At 33.9% G+C, this 18142-nt stretch overlaps 1 protein-coding gene across 1 annotated transcript in view; it reads right to left on the bottom strand.

Annotated features, from left to right (window-relative positions):
* Nucleotides 1-314: 314 nt before the first annotated feature.
* Nucleotides 315-18142, bottom strand: part of LOC138708838 (patched domain-containing protein 3-like) — a 175689-nt gene continuing 157861 nt past the window's right edge. Inside the window, exons 12-18 of the mRNA XM_069839070.1 lie at nucleotides 14629-14763; nucleotides 11539-11678; nucleotides 10358-10513; nucleotides 8760-9030; nucleotides 4723-4844; nucleotides 3668-3845; nucleotides 315-1536 (exon numbers count right to left, since the gene is read on the bottom strand). Coding sequence (XP_069695171.1) covers nucleotides 1394-1536; nucleotides 3668-3845; nucleotides 4723-4844; nucleotides 8760-9030; nucleotides 10358-10513; nucleotides 11539-11678; nucleotides 14629-14763 — 1145 coding nt within the window. The 3' untranslated portion in view covers nucleotides 315-1393. The remainder of the gene's footprint in view (nucleotides 1537-3667; nucleotides 3846-4722; nucleotides 4845-8759; nucleotides 9031-10357; nucleotides 10514-11538; nucleotides 11679-14628; nucleotides 14764-18142) is intronic.

Below are 18142 nucleotides of genomic sequence, written 5' to 3'. Positions count from 1 at the left end.
TTTCATCACTAGACGAGACTCCAAATTAAGATAAATACATAAGTGTAGGCCTTTACAGTAGGCCGTTATAGAGGTTGCAGCACACTCATTATTTTGACCACCAGCCGTTACTGATCAAGAGTAGAAGGTAAAAGGAGGAGGGGTAGACCAAGAATAGAATGGGAACAATACGTTAATGATGTGGTGAGGAGAAGAGGGAAGGAAATCTGGGAAATAAGAAGATTGGTATTGGACCGGGAGAGATATAAGAAATAGGTGGAGGACCCGACGCTGCAAGGCATAAGGGATAGATGAAGAAGAGAAGAAGAAGAAGAAGGAGAAGGAGAAGGGAAGAAGAAGAAGAAGAAGAAGACGAAGGTGTTGTTTCCCTATACTATCAGCCGAAAAAAAAAGCTTGTTTTTATGTACCACAAAGATTGCCCCTATATGGCTCATAATGGTTGACCATATTTCTCATAATCACGGAATTCAAATTATGAAATCATCTCTATGCTAACTTACCGGAACTGAATAATATAATCACACTTGGGATGCGTTATATAGACTTACTACTGTAGCTGTCTAAACATATCCAGTTACGTTACAGCAGCTGGGACAAAATACTTCACATAAATTTCTGGAAATCCTGATTCTTTCGATGTGTATTAGTGATTACTGGAAGACGTGCATTCTTCTAACGTTTATGTTTTATGCACATTCTATTCCCTTTTTTTTTTTTTTCATTAACCCTTTGTCGAAATGCTCTTCCAATCATGTACCTTATGAGCCATTAATCAATCCCTAACCATCTGATAATCACGATGTAAAAATAAAATATTCTTCGAGCAGTTTCGTATAATTAATGTTCCAATATTCCTAATTCTCTTTTAGGTAGTGCATATCCTAACACCGAACCTACCTTCCAAGATGAATCTTCATAGCTTTATTTCACTTCAAACTAGAATATCTGTTTACATTGTACGACCTTCTTAGTGATAAAACTACAGTATTTATTGCTATTGCGACCAGCAACCAGATCAACGGGTCAGTATGCACTCACAGGGTTAGAGTGTACAGTGCTGGTGCTTTGCTTTCAACAGATGCAACCAACACCACTCTGTCTTTTTTATATTTGTTTTATAACATAAGTCCCGTGAGAGCATGGTCATGGCATAACTCATTTTGTTTAGTCAGTAGTTGCCTCACTGAGCAGTGATATCACTGTCACTGCTCCAGCACCTGGAAGTCTATATTCATTGCAAAATATAAACTTAACATACAAAATGATGGAGGGCTCAGAATCGTGAATGATGAATGTACCGAAGAGTGACAGAATGAATGAGTACCGGTACACGATTCGTGTCCCTAATTGAGCATGAAAAATAATATCAATTCACTAAGCAAATATTATACCTCAATTACATTCGGAGCTGCCTGATGGAGATTTGCTATTGTACCCGCTGTCCTGCGCGTGAGTCTCCACTAGCAGGCTCAGAGCTTGCGAATCTCCGTCCCTCACAGCTTCTGATTTTAATGGCACACTTGATATACATATTTCTGCAAGAAAAGATATGATTTACTTAATGCATGTGACAACAAAAATTAAGGAAAAATGATATGCAGGATTCAAACAAAAAAGATAGCAACTATAGTCTCATGGTCCTATACAATTATACATGTATTGACACATAGGGCCGCCGACTGAATTTATGGGCCCCTATGCAATACTGTACTCGAACCCCCGTTGAAAAAAGTAACAATTACAAGTTACCAGTTATTCTAACCATAATAATTATTTGCAAAATAAATAAGAGATAACCCCATACACAGATACGAACTTAAAAAATATAATACTTTTATTACATTGAAAACTTTTAGTAAAACTTCGCATTAGCACAATATATTATATTCATAAAACATTATTCCTAAACACCTGTAATTTCTAACTTGCAGTCCAACATCAACAAACAACTCTCCTTGACTTCATTGATGCAAAATCATCAATTATATCATCAAAATTTGAAGACCTAGCAAAATCGCTCTCCAGACTATGGAGGCCAAGGTTACTAAGTTGTTCTCAACACATTGTTTATCTGAATACATTTTTTATTTTAATTTTGCTGAAGGATGTTTCAGCAACAGCAACTGTCACAGGAAATTTTATAGAATATTGTAATGATTAGACAAATATTTGGAAATAAAGTATCCAGTTTTAATTCCCTCAGACTATTTAGGAGATTCATAGGTTTCAGTGGGGTTGGCCATAAATTAGAGGCATGAATTGATTTTAAATATTTCGGCTCATCACTGATCTCATTGTTAATGTCTCCATAACATTTTTTCACGCAGTCTAGTATCCATATTAATATCTTCCAATTTTTTTTGTCTCTCCTTGTGCTTCTCAGCTCCCGACTTATGCCTGTACTTATCCATTGTGCAGTTAAACTATAACCAGTAACACTAATGAACAGAATTTACTAGACAAACGACAACGAAAAGACGAAAGTTTCGACACGAAACATACAATGCACTGAAAAGGAAATGTATCCTGCGACTTCGATTTGGGAGAGTCCACTAGCATATCACTGGCTCAATATTACAAGGTTCTATGTCTATATCAGAAATATTACTACATACACCCTTGTAACATTTAGCCAGCGATATTGCAGTGGGCCAGCGGTTGGTAGTTAAGAAGGACAAGCCAATAAATAATTGAACGTGTTTGGTACAAGTGATGGGAAGATAGTTCAGGCAAATGCCGGGGCCCTCAATTGTCCTGTCAGTGAACGTTAATGCGGGAAACCGATCTTCTATTATATAAAAGTCAAATATTTACATATGAAGTGGTAATTTGTATTAATTCTGCTATTGTTGAGTTAATATGTCAAATTTATGTAAGAAATGTTCTTACAAAATTTTATAGTACCGGTATGTATCTACGAATAATTCATGACATTAAAAAGTAATCAGATTCATTTAATCTGATGGGCCCTTATTGCTCACGGGCCCATATGCACTCGCCCCCTTTGCCCCCCCTTCTCGGCGGCCATGTTGACACATATCCACAATATAGAAAATTCGAAATTACAGTAAGCAGATTTACAGACATTTTTTTTAACAAGTATTTATGCTATGAACGGTTGAATTAGTTACAAAATATTTACGATTACATACGAGGAAGTTTATTAATGAAAACATATATTGACAAGCCATGGGCATTATTCGTAGTTTTTTTTTTTTTAAGTGGTTCTACACGATTCCCTAGATTTGATACCTACTATTATTCTAATTACTCTTTTTTTGTAGTCGGAATATATTGTTGCTATCTGTAGAATTTCCCGAGAATATTATTCCAAAACTCATTACCGGGTGGAAGTATGCAAAGTATGTTGTTTTTAAGTTATTGATATTTACTACCTCTTGCATAGAGACTTCTATGATACAGAAATACAGAAGTTGATTCCATGATATGACAAATGTCTCAATTCCAGTGGGGAATATGTTGAAAAATAGCTCAACAATTCTGAATCTATTCCAATATTCTTTCCATGAAATTGTGTTTTCTTTTTCTAAACAGCTACAAGGACACTTACTTTCTAGATGCGCCTGGTATTTAACACATATTTTATTCCAATGCCTGTTTCCTGTTAAAATATATCAAATTCCCGAAGACTATCATAGTACATACCTTCTTTTTTATTAATATTTGGTTGATAATATCCATTTTTATATTCGAAAGGAACTGTATAATGTTGACTAGGCTCTTTTTTAATAACTTTTCTTGCTGGTGGTCCAAACCAGCTGAGAGCAATGGGAAGAAACACCAGACCATGGAATATCCCAAACACCACCACTCCCGTGAATAACTGAAACAAGCAAAAAGCAACACGAAAGTCAAACAAATGGAATTCAACTGCACAAAAGAGTGAAGCACCTATAGCAAAACACATAATATGCCAATTATCCACACCAAAAGTCTGGAAAGAATTTTGGTGTACAGAACAGGCACTGGAGCAGATTTTACCAGGATACTCCCAAGAATTTTAGTGTACAAAACAGGCACTGGAGCAGATTTTACCAGAATAATGCCAAGAATTGTGGTGTACAAAACAGGCACTGGAGCAGATTTTACCAGAATACTGCCAAGAATTTTAGTGTACAAAACAGGCACTGTAGCAGATTTTACCAGAATAATGCCAAGAATTGTGGTGTACAAAACAGGCACTGGAGCAGATTTTACCAGAATACTGCCAAGAATTTTAGTGTACAAAACAGGCACTGTAGCAGATTTTACCAGAATACTGCCAAGAATTTTAGTGTACAAAACAGGCACTGTAGCAGATTTTACCAGGATAATGCCAAGAACTGTGGTGTACAAAACAGGCACTGGAGCAGATTTTACCAGAATACTGCCAAGAATTTTAGTGTACAAAACAGGCACTGGAGCAGATTTTACCAGAATACTGCCAAGAATTGTGGTGTACAAAACAGGCACTGGAGCAGATTTTACCAGGATACTCCCATTTCTCGATTATCTCATTGTAATTACTATGTGAGGAAGACCCAACTTTACTAACCAGCTACCACAACATACTCTCAGGCAACTAGTACGTTCTTTACATCAAGTTAAACATAAATCAAGACAGAAAAATTAATGAAAACATTAACCAAACCGGTGAGTACCAGTAATGATAATAGAAAATTCACACCTTTCACTTCTATTATTAAGAGAAGTGTGTTTACCTTAAAAAAGGTGGTGAAAAGATATGATTGACTTCCTCCCAGTAACACGAACGCCAGGAATGTGCTTAGGCCGCCATTGAACACTGCAGAGCCAATCATGTCCAGCGTCTTTATGGCCCTCTCTGGAACACAATCAAATATAATGTCGACAATGAATGAGATCACCACCACCACAGCTGATGATGGGTCATCATCAGTGTCGTCATAATCATTATCGTCATCACATCAGCATCATCACCATCACAATCATCATCCTGTATCAGACTGCATTATTAGTAGTAGTATTAGTAGTATTTATTTATTTAACCTGGTAGAGATAAGGCCGTCAGGCCTTCTCTGACCCTCTACCAGGAGATTCCAACTATAATATGAACTATAAAATTACAATCAGTATTAAATTTACAATTACAATTACCAATAAAATTACAATTAGTATTAAATTTACAATTACAAATAAAATTACAATTAGTGTTAAATTTACAATTACAAATAAAATTACAATTAGTATTAAATTTACAATTACAAATAAAATTACAATTAGTATTAAATTTACAATTACAAATAAAATTACAATTAGTATTAAATTTACAATTACAAATAAAATTACAATTAGTGTTAAATTTACAATTACAAATAAAATTACAATTAGTATTAAATTTACAATTACAAATAAAATTACAATTAGTATTAAATTTACAATTACAAATAAAATTACAATTAGTACAGTATTAAATTTACAATTACATTTACAATAAAAATCAAAGTACGAAAAGATTGCCTGACTAATAAAAGGTAGATAATTTATCATAGAAAAACAAAGAATATTTTATATTTACTGAATTACAAATTAAACCTAGAATAACAAAATTGTATAGTGATGAAATTACTGGATATTGAAATATTTTGTGATAGATTAAGGAAACTATTGTCATCATCATACTCAGTGTCTGCCACCACTACCATTTCTTGTTATATTATTATCACCGTATCATTATCATTATCACCACCACCATCACGACATCGATATCATTGCTATTGCCATGATCACCACCACAATTTATTGTTCTCGCCATCATTCTCAACATTATCTCCATCATCATTAACATCATCCATTCAGAGAAAACTGAAAATGTTCAGAGGTTTTCCAATACAATTAATTAAGGAACAACTATGTTGAATACTTCCAATGAAGCCTAACTACTACATCTTAGTACAGTAGAACTTGGTTATAACGACATTCAAGGGACATTAAAAATTATGTTGTTATAAGAGTGTCGTAGTAACCGAGATTAATATTATCAGTCTAGTGAGGTGGAAAATGAAAATTAACAAACTTAATTAGGCTTATTTTAGATTTATGTATTCACTTTTAAGCCTGCCATGAACACAATAAAATACGCGTACAATTATAAATACAGTATTCTGTATTAAAACAGTTTGTTCATTACTCACCAAACTTCTTTACTTAGGAGTGAAGTAATCAGTCATTTTACTCTGTTGTCTCCTACTTGCCCAATATACACTTTCTAAATTACGTTCTATGAGTATGTTCATTATTTCAGTTACAATTTCACTGATCCCTCCCCTAGCTTCGATCCATTCTGTTTAAATGCAGCAACAATTTTATTCTTGCTCTTCCAAATCGTTTGGACTGTGAAATTAACTAAGGCCAAACTCACATCACACATTTTTTTTCCATTCTCAGTTTGATGAATCACTTCAACTTTTTCTTCTAATGTTAAAACTTTTCTTTTAGTGGCCATACGCGTTAAAATGCGTGCACTTAGTGAAAACTTCCTATTGAAATTGACCGCACGCAGGTACCGCTAATACCGAATGAATTTGAACGGGTTACAATGGGGTGGGGAATCTGCTTGCATTCCAGGGGTCTATGGCAGAAGGGGACAGTAAAGAATTTGCCAGGTTATCAGATTTCAACAAAATATTTCTTAAAATACTTTGGTTCTTAGAAAGTCGTATTCCAAACTGAGGTTTGTCGTATTAAGCAAGGTAGGAAAGCATATGTCTTATGGGGAATTAGTTGGGACCACAGAATATTTGACGTTATAGGCGAGATGTCGCACAAAACGAGGTCGTTATAACCATGTTCTACTGTATATACAGAACAAGTTCCTACTTTCGTCCCTTTTGTAGTACTCATTTTCTAGCAGTTAAAAATATTTACAAATTCCCTTCCATGTTTTCTTACAAGGAGTAGGTAGACTGTTTACATTGTTCACTTGAAGGTACTTTACTTAACAATTTCAACTGCAACATTAATTCAGCATCGAAATTCTATACGGCATAGAAATGACATAAATTTTGCCTACAGATTATTACAACAAAGTTACTGTAGGAGCCGAAAATTTACGATATGGGACTCACAGCTTTTTACTGAAATCTATTCAAATACATGTCCTATAGTCACATCCAAATTGCCCATTTCTTCTTCCCTAACCATCCCCAACTCATTGTTGAGCTCAAAAACAGATTTATCTATTGGAACTTCTGAGTACGAATAATTATGTACACGATTTTTCTGAAGTTATGGAGATAAATCAATCAATCAATCGATCGATCAATCAATCAATCAATCAATCAATCAATCAATCAATCAATCAATCAATCAATCAATCTTCTTGCAAATCAAGATTTCAGGTATAACTCCCTGTAAAGTTGATTTGAATAATTTCAAGGGAAAAATTGTTCCGGAGCCGGGTATCGAACCCAATCAACTTTACAGGGAGTTATACCTGAAATCTTGATTTGCATAATACACGTCACTGTTCGTTAACAGAAAAACCACAATTTAAGTCACACGGAGTTTGTGTGCACTCGAAGTTGGTTGCTTGACGGTTGTCAGCCCACTTTGAGGTCTGTGGATACAGAGGGAAAAATTGGATCGGTGTCGGTTAGGGTTCCCGAGTAGCTCAGTGGTAGAGCGTTGGTACGTTAAACCAAAGGTCCCGGGTTCGATACCAGGCTCCGGAACAATTTTTCCCTTGAAATTATTCAAATCAACTTTACAGGGAGTTATACCTGAAATCTTGATTTGCATAATACACGTCACTGTTCGTTAACAGAAAAACCACAATTTAAGTCACACGGAGTTTGTGTGCACTCGAAGTTGGTTGCTTGACGGTTGTCAGCCCACTTTGAGGTCTGTGGATACAGAGGAAAAAATTGGATCGGTGTCGGTTAGGGTTCCCGAGTAGCTCAGTGGTAGAGCGTTGGTACGTTAAACCAAAGGTCCCGTGTTCGATACCCGGCTCCGGAACAATTTTTCCCTTGAAATTATTCAATCAATCTTCTTAATTATCCAGCTGTTTGCTGACAACATAAAGGCCACTATAGTCCACTGTAGTCTATTCAGTTGTTTTTCACGAGAAATGAGGGTATTTTGATTGGTGTTCATTATAAAATGGATTTGAGGGAAGTGGGATATGATGATAGAAACTGGATTAATCTTGCACAGGATAGGGACCGATGGTGGGCTTATGTGAGGGCGGCAATGAACCTTTGGGTTCCTTAAAAGCCATTTGTAAGTAAGTAAGTAAGTAAGTTCATTATAGATGCCTGTTGCTAGTAGCCAGAGTTGAGTTATGGAGATATATAATCTATACAATTTTAATTGTCACTTTGTTACCCCTTTTCCAGGAGTAAATTTTTAAACTGATTAAACTGCTATTCAAATTATTTTTTATCTAAAACTATTATATTCCATATACTATCAATTCCTGACGAGTTACTCTCAGAAACTAAATATGAACCAAACTCGTTCCACAGTTTAGAAGAAATCACAGTACAGAAATAATTAGACAACATGTTTAAATCACGTTTTTGTTTTTGTTTTGTATCAATGCTATTGAAAACTTCTATTTTACATTAGAACATGGAAATTGGTTTTTGCAGCACCACAATATTTTCTCTTTATATTTAGCACGGTGAGAAAGTAAACAGTATCTAACGAACACAAAAATATCACTTTCCTACTTTCTTGTGCATTAGTAAAGGGTTTTCACTGTGTGTATAGTTACCATCTCTGGTGCCCTGGAGGCGGGTGAACTCGTTGCCGATGTGTGCCGAGTAGTCAACAGCGAGGCCGGCGCACAGCAGCACCATGATGGACGTGGAGATCTCGATAGTGAGGCCCAGCCAGTACATGGAACCCACTAGATCGACCACAGTGAAGATCACGCAGCAGATCACCAAGAATGAAGTCTGCAGGTTCTGGATCAGCATCAGCGTCACCATGGCTACTGCACTGATGGTCAGCCCCAAGTTTCTGAGCAACTCCTCACCAATGATCTGAAACAACACACATCAATAAAATACTAATTTGTATTATATTTACACACTTGTTCACTTTGTGAAAAGATTTATTAAATCTACATACTTAGACTTCAACAAACAAAATTTGATAACACAATCTCAAGGGAAAAAATGGAACTCTCTGCATCATAATCCACAGTTAATTCCTGATTTACCACGAAAATCGTCTGTAGCTGCATTTAGATTGGCAACAGGCCATGATTGTTTGGCCAAACACCTGCATAGAATTGGAATATATCAGTCCCCTAACTGCCCATTGTGCAACTCAAACCAAGAAATGGATTCGGAATACCTCAAAATCTGTGCTTCAGTGGCTGATCATGATAATATCTTTGAAAAATATTGGAGTGCAAGAAGTCAAATGACTTTATTGTCAAACGCCTGGCACTAGAAAACAACAACAACCTTTTATCTGTACCATATTATTCAAATGGTAATATGTATAGCTCAACTGATGAATTGTTTGTGATTATAAATTGAATTAATCTACTTGATATTAATTGCACAAATTTGTATAGCTTAATGAAAGTATGCTACTTTGTATTGTATATATTTGTATAGTTTTGGCCGATAAATTGTATATGCTTTAAATTGAATAGTAATCTATATAGCTCTACTGATAAATTGTTTGTGTTTGTAATTTGAAGTAGTTTGCATGATATGTATTATCAATCTCTGTATATCACAACTGGTTGAATTGTTTATGCCTTAAATTTAATTAAATTGTTTTGTATTATAATATAGCTCAACTTATGAATGATCGTTTGCGTTTGTAAATTTAATAATCTGATTGGCTATGTATTGTATACTTTTAGTAGAGCCATCGATGTAGCTCAGTCGGCAGACTCGCCGGGCCGCTGATCCGGAGCTGCGTTTGGGCTTGGGTTGGATCCCCCTTTGGACTTTGGTTTCTTCGGAGGTTTTCCCCAGCCGTGGGACTGAAGCCGGATGGTCTATGGCGAGTCCTTGGCATCAACCCCTTTGATTTGATTACCCCCTTTGATTTGATTACCTGGTTGGGTTTTTCCGAGGTTTCCCCCACCGAAAAGGCAAATGCCGGGTAATATTTTGGCGAATCCTCGGACCTCATCTCATCCCACTACATCTCGCCAAAATGTAAAAAAATTGTACAAAATTGTAAAAATTGTAGAAAATTACTAAATTGTAAAACTATAAAAATTTGTAAAAATTGTAATTGTAATATTGTAAAATGTTGACATGTTCCACATCTTAAAGCTTCATTGCTCATTAAGATCTATGGAATAAAATAAATGAATGAATGAATGAATGAATGAACACTAACCTTGTTTGCCGTCCACGAAACATATTCTGGGGAGAAAGACACAATGCTGCCCGCTGAGAAATTAGCACTACGTATGATCTCTTGAACAGACTCCATGGCTTTTACCTGCTCTGTTGTAGTGTTCATCAAGATATGCTGCACCAGAATCTGGGAAGCCTGGAAAATCACATCGCACATTGAAACTAGTGATTACATTTTTTCTAACAAAATAATAATTGCATGTAAACTAAACAAGTGGATTTATTTACAAATTCGCAAGTATCGGTACCTTCATAACTCGATTAAATTAAGCATGCAAATGATCATCAGATATCTCGGGATATATTAATAAAAGTTCGACCTTGGCGTCTTACGCCAGTGAACGCTAGCACACTTAAATGCCATCGACCTGGGCAAGGATTGAACCTGCAACCTCGAGCACAGAAGGCCAGCTCTATACCGACTACGCTACCCAGGCTGACTTTTACAGAAAAAAGCACTAAAGATAATGATAGGTATGCATAAAAAGACTTCATGTAAAAATATTTTTCAAAATTTTGAAAATAGTGACCTTATCTTGTGAGTATGTACTTTCATGATGTTTTACGTTAAAAACCAAGAGACACTTAGCATTAATAAAAGTACTCATAATTTATTATAAAATACAAATCAGATCTCCATCTATCATCTGTTAGTATTAGCTGATATAAAAAAAAGGAGTTCACTCTACATGCGTTACAGTTTTCAATGCACTGCCTAATTATCTTAGGGTTAAGAAAAAAAGTTCAGAAAAGAATTAACAAAGTTTCTCCTTACTCGTAACTTCTACTTATCTGATGAGCTGTTTGTGCTTGTAAGTTGAATGAATCTGCTTACTATGTATTGTATATTTTTGTGTAACTTCTGATTTTTCCTATAATGCTGATGTAAGATATATGGAATATAAAATAATTTTAACGCGAATATTTTCATATTCTGGACTACAATTTATTTTTAAATATTTTTAGAGTCATTTCAATGTACATTATAATAGATATTAAGTTTTACTTGATAATTACACACTACGTTTTGCAAATTAACTTGTATTAATTATGAAATTATAATATGTTTTTCAACTGCGTGAAATAATATAAAAATATGATAATCTTTTTTCAAAAACTTGGTAATAACAATAAGAACATATTAATTAAAGAAATCATTACCGTGATATTATAATCACCAAATGGAAAGGAAGAAAACTTGATATCTTTTATGTAATTTTGGCCGCTCGTAGACATAAGAAGAAATTCTGAAATATAACTCTTCATTTCATCCTCATCAGAAGGCAGAGAGTCCGGTGAAACTGAAACAAGAAAAATAAATATTATTTGTTCTACTTGCAAGTCGAGTGCATGCGAATGAATTGATTAAAGTGGAATTTATGTTATCATGTAATTAGTTTGACAAATAATGTGTTTAAATAAGTAAGCTGACAGCTGTAATAAGGTTACGTTGAGGATTTTGCTGACAAGCGTAAGCACGAGGTTAGACACTGCCCTACATATTCACATAGAATGTTCTGATTCAGCTATTCTGTTTGTTCACATATTGTCTGCATCTGCTAACCTCTATGCGATATTTATTACATGAAATAGTTAAGTATTGTGTAAACAAGGAACTGAAATCTAAATATAAATATGACTGTGGTAAAAGATAATTAGATGAATATAGCAGCAAAGACGATTTATATACACTTGTTTATTATAGAAAAAAAATGAGAATTTCTATCTTAGCATGTAAACAAGTTTTGAATGTGTAAAAAATAAATGCGATAGGGTGAAAACTTGCACTAAAACCAGAAGTAAGTGTAAGTTAAACGAACATAAGTTGAATAATTATATGATAGAAAATTTGTTATTAAATTTTGTAAATATTGTGTATTATCATTATTTGTGAATGTATCAGTTTTAAGATTAAGTTTATGTACTTTTGAACTATTAATAAATAATATCAATATCAATACTTGCAAGTCAACTAAAACAACCAGATATACTTCTTTCTAATATAAATTAAAATTACTTCTGAATAGTTCATTCTCTCTCTGTAATATTCTTTTACCTCTAAAACTAAAGAGAAAAAAAAAAGATATTTTATAAACAACTTCAAATTAGTGTAACTGCAAATATTGAGAATACGACCAATGTTATAGGACATCTCTTGCTCAAAATGTCTTCGGAAATATGCTCTGTAAGTGGCGGTAACTCTTCGTGAATCACCCTGTATGCAGTAATTGCTTGCTAAGGTTCCCAAATTTTTCTTCCCTAGTCGATTAGTTCTGAAGATGGCTGACACAAATCCGAAACTAGTCAACTAGGTCATTTAAAACTTAGTTTACATTTTAACACATGAAAGTGGTAATTATAATTATATTCCTAAGGAAAAAGTCGTTATACACTAAAATTATGTATAAAACTGTTTAAAAAATTTTACGAACTAGAAAGAAAGTACAGTACTAAATCACTACACAAATATGAATTATGAAACATGAAAGAAGACGAAAAGGAGGAGGAGAAGGGGGAGGAGGATTTTTATTGGGTTATTTTACGACGCTGTATCAACATCTAGGTTATTTAGCGTCTGAATGATATGAAGGTGATAATGCCGGTGAAATGAGTCTGGGTTCCAGCACCGAAAGTTACCCAGCATTTGCTCGTATTGGTTGAGGGAAAACCCCGGAAAAAACCTCAACCAGGTAACTTGCCCCGACCGGGATTCGAACCCGGTCCACCTGGTTTCGTGGCCAGATGCACTGACTGTTACTCCACAGGTGTGGACAGGAAGAGGAGGAATATAATAATTTCAGTTCATATAAAAATTCAAATTACCAGTATAGTTTTCTTTAATATCCAATTTTTGATCAAGAGAATGCATATGCCCACTTTCCCGCCTATCCCCTGTTCAATAGGTTCCCTGAGTGATTAATATCTCACTAGTTTTCAGGCTGTTCATAATAAGCTATTGCCTTTTTATAACTCTTACAGTTCACCAAAAATATTAGAAATAATTTAATACATATATGTAATTACCATGTAATTATGTTATGCTTTTAGAATTCTTACGAAAAGCATATCTCTTCCAACTTTGAAAGTAGTCTACCATGCCCACGTACATTCCATTCTTTCATATGGTGTAATGCTTTGGGGCATGTCCTCTGAAGCTATAAAAATATTGACCCTCACAAGTACTAACATTGTAGCTCATTTTCTTATATTGTTCAGGATATGAAAATGAAGTTTTAAAATGATCGTGTAAATAGTGTATACAGATATGTAGAGTAACAATAAAATTTTACATACAACTGGGGAGGTTTAGAGTTACAATGATAGTACTGGGAGAAAAAGAAACAATTTAAGACCATATTAACTAGGACAACTCAAAACCATAAAAAATTGAGTTACAATGTTAGTACTTGGGAGAGTCGATATTGAAACTTCAAAAGAAAATAATAAAAATAATAAAACAAGTCCCTATATGCACTCCAAGCAAAGAAATTTTTAAGAATGAAATATTTTACCATTCCCCTGCATCTACATCCTAGAAACTGTTTGCTTTAGACATAAGAATCTTGACTATTTTAAAAGGAACTCTAAAACTCACAACCATAACACAAGAACTGCCAACAATTTGCATAAACTGTTATACTAATACCAAAAGTCTCAACAGTACTTCTCATACAGGTATCTTATTATATAACAAGATACCTGGGGATATTAATTAAACATTTAAATTATGAAGGTTTCAAAACCAGGGTAAAAACTATTCTACTCCAGTCCATGCCGTTCAAAATCACTGATTTCCTACATTAAAGCTATAAAGCAAAATACCTACCGGTACCTTCATTACTGTTGCACATAATTTTTTTTTCTCCAAACAATATTAATAATAACGTAGGACTATCTTGTTTTTACCTAATCTATGTTAATCTATTTATTTAATGTCTTGTAAGCGGGAAATGTATTATATATCTTGTTATTTATTGTGTATTTTTGTAGTTTTACTATTCTTTGGAAAACTTAAGTGTGTTAAAATTAAACTCATACTAGAAATCAATTAAATTCATATTAGAAATCTTATTTTGTGTATGTGTGTGTGTGTGTGTGTGTGTGTGTGTGTGTGTGTGTGTGTATTTTGTGTTTGTATCTAATGACGAACCTATAATCTGTAATAGATTGTACAGGGAATGAATGAATAAATACAATACAATACAATACCACATATGACGTATGTATCAGCGCAATCAAAGCAACACTCACCATTCATATTAAGCCAATCTTGAAATTTTATGTACCAAAAATCCAGAGTTCCTTTGTTGATATATGGATTTTCTTCTAGACGTGAGTATAACTCATACAGCTTATCCTTGTCCGTGAAATAATTAATATCGCTACCTGGAACCGTAACAATTTCAGTTAAACAATGCCGCCCACTATTAAGTTTAATGAAGCATCTTCAAGATTGGAACAATAAATTATAGTCTGCATGTAGCATACAACGGGTGTCCACCAGTCGCATTGATCCAGCAGTTTTTTTGCTGTTGGCAAAGCACTGCACCACTAATATATCAGTTACTGTCTTAATGACTTGTTTTACTGACGTATTCACTGTAATTACTTGTTAGAAATAATAACCAAATGGTATTCATCATTACATCAGACGATCGAAGTGTTCACTCTCTGCTCTTAACATTCGTCAATCCTGTTGGAAAGTTTATGGAGAACTGTATGGCATTTGTTTTGTAATCAGTACCCAATGTATTCAAGTTTTTCCTCTGTTAAAACAGGACTAGGCTTGTCTCTTATACTTTTTGTCTATAAGAGTACCAAGTTTTATCTTAACTTAAAGGTGTTTGTGATGATGTAATATGCATCCTGGGATAATTAAAACTGAATTTCTCTTGCAGAATTTGTAAGAATGTTACAGTAGTAAATGAATAGTTGTTCGAAATTATATTAAATTCTTACCATATTACAAAATGAACTACGCACAGAACAATAGACGTGTCAACTAGCACCACATTTACAACTGAACTACATATGAAATCATTTGTCAGCTAGCAAAAATGTATACACAACGGAAGCCTCAATAAAGTACTTCATTGTACAAGCTCTAGCATCATAAACTCTACTATTCCTAATTATTAGAAAATCAATGATTGAAGAATTATATACATTTTCTAATCATTATTTAACATCAATACTGTAACTATTAATACACCCTTATTGTTAAAAAGTGGTGCTGCTCCCTTCCATTGGTAATTTCCAAGTTAAGATGAAATAATTGTTTTATCTTAATAACTATTCAAAAAAATTGGTCCCTTAATGTTAATTTCATATTCACTAACCATAAATATGTTCATGTGAACCATTATTTTAATATCAGTTATTATTGGATCTATTGGTGGATTAAATCAAATTTCAATCCTAAAAATTCTAACATATTCTTCAATTAACCATATAGGATGAATATTAGTGGCTGTGAATATTGGAGAAAATATATGAATTATCTATTTTATGATCTACTCAACATTAACTTTAACAATCATTACAATCATTAGCTCACATTAGTGGCGTAGCATGAAATCTTGAGCAGGGGAAGCTAATTCAAGTTGTCTTTCATGCAATATGAGAAAACGTATTACAAAAATATAGTCTTAAAATAAATAGTAGTCAATGTCAAGTCAGCAGTCGAAGATTGGTTGGAACATCGTAAGTAACACCAATAAGGCATGACCTCAAATTTTACGTAGTAAAGTATGATTTCACGGTTTACATATATCTCTAACAAATAGACACGTATACGTATAACATTATCTCACTCCCTGTCACAGAGTAATCAATATTAACGGTCAATAGATACAGTATTAGTATCATTACGTAAGTATTCATCTGTCTTTTGGTTGTGTCCTTCATTGACAGCAGGGGAGTCGGTCATTTGTTTTTTAGATCACACTTTTGTTCGTAAGTCAGTCTTGATAATAGAATTGTCCTAAAAAAAAAATTCAAGTAAATTGGTGTCAGGAACTGTTATTTCACTCATTATTTATTATATCAGCCACAATGCACACTAACACTTCAACTGAACACAACTGACGAAAAGGGATAACTCGTAAACTACTTATTTTCAATGTCAAAGCTAGCTTCTTGCGAGTCTTGCGACCAGGATAGTTTAGTTAGAAAGGGATGGAAAATCTGCGGGGTGGGTTACACAGAAGAATGAGTGAAAGAAACCAGTCTGCTTGGAAGCTGGTGTGTGCAGGCTTCTTGTTTACTGCTGCATTACAAATCATCCTAAGCTGCCGCATCACAATATTTAAAGTGTAAATATAAATTCTATTAAAATTAATAAATAATGTTGTCCACAGACTGCAGGTTTTTAATGAAATTATTATTAACTGGGGAAGCTGAGCTTTTTAGCTTACATTGACGCTACGCCACTGGCTCACATCAAATTTCATTTATCAATCAAACATTTTTGATAGGAAATGAAATATCTACAGTAAAATTCTTAATATTTACCATCTTATTATCACTAGGGGGATTATCTCCATTCTTAGGATTTTTACCAAAATGAATTATTATTCAACACATAATTATTAATGAAAGACTAGTGGCAGCCAACCTTGACTGTGCCAGGAACATAGTTCGACCAGTTTCTGAGCAACCTAACTGGTAGACATCCAATTGTAATTAACCTGTTTTTGAGTCTGAATCCTTTTTTGTTTAATGTCTTTTTACTCCTCGATTTAATTGGTTATAGATTTAAGACATGCTGATAAATGAACTTATGTTTTAAGTTAGAGACAAAAATCTTCACAAATTTTAAAATGTACATGTCACAGACCTTATTGTGCTCTGCAAGTTGAAGATAAAAAGTATAAGATTAGGACTAATGTACTAGTACAATTACAATAATTAAAATTTAAAATTGTGAGAACTGAGATATGGTAATTGAATAACTGCTTTTGCTATGATCACGATTCTAAACTTATGATTTAGAAAGACAAACTTTTATACTAGACTTATTACTACACTGAAGAGAGACTAAATAGGGTCTTTTGAGAGATGAATCAGGGCATAAAAGTCTAATATCATTGTGATTGTTTGTGAATGGGTTTTGAAACATTCATACAAATAAACGCGAACAGATGGCAACATCGCATCAGAGACACGCTAGTTTTGCTTTCGACTTGCTTCTGCCGTCAGTGGATGCATGGTTGCCATGTCTTCCTGTTACACACTTTGTTATCGATTTTCAACTAAATTACGGCTAAACTGGCAATGTTACGCAATAAACCAATAAGGAGAAATTTGTTGGTATTATTTGCTTTACAAAATCCTCCAACAACACCTCTTCAATGTTTCTCGTTTTCCTGGAATACGCATTTCAGAATTCAAACTAAAATGCTACTTTTCTCGAAATCCATTCATAAAAGACTACACTGATATCACTCTTTTTCGTTTAACTCACTGTCCTGATTCAGCTCGCAAAAAGGACCCTATATAGTCCCTCTCTATCCTTTATTATAAGTTAATTGTGCCAGTTTAACTTGGTTTCTGTTATGAAACAGACATAAATGATAACACGTAAATGTAAAACATTACTACCGGTATGGTACTCTTAAAAACATCTAGGCACCTTCATTTAAGAAATTAAGCTAAAATTCTCACATTTGTTATGCCTTAACATTGGGCTACATATACGATATTAACATACTAATGGTACACTATTTTCTCTTACAAATAAAACTACCAGAATGTTTAAAACTAT

Source organism: Periplaneta americana, chromosome 11 (assembly GCF_040183065.1).
Source record: "Periplaneta americana isolate PAMFEO1 chromosome 11, P.americana_PAMFEO1_priV1, whole genome shotgun sequence".
Lineage (NCBI taxonomy): Eukaryota > Metazoa > Arthropoda > Insecta > Blattodea > Blattidae > Periplaneta > Periplaneta americana.
Note: the sequence above shows the minus strand (reverse complement) of the source record. Positions and strands in the feature narration are given on the sequence as shown.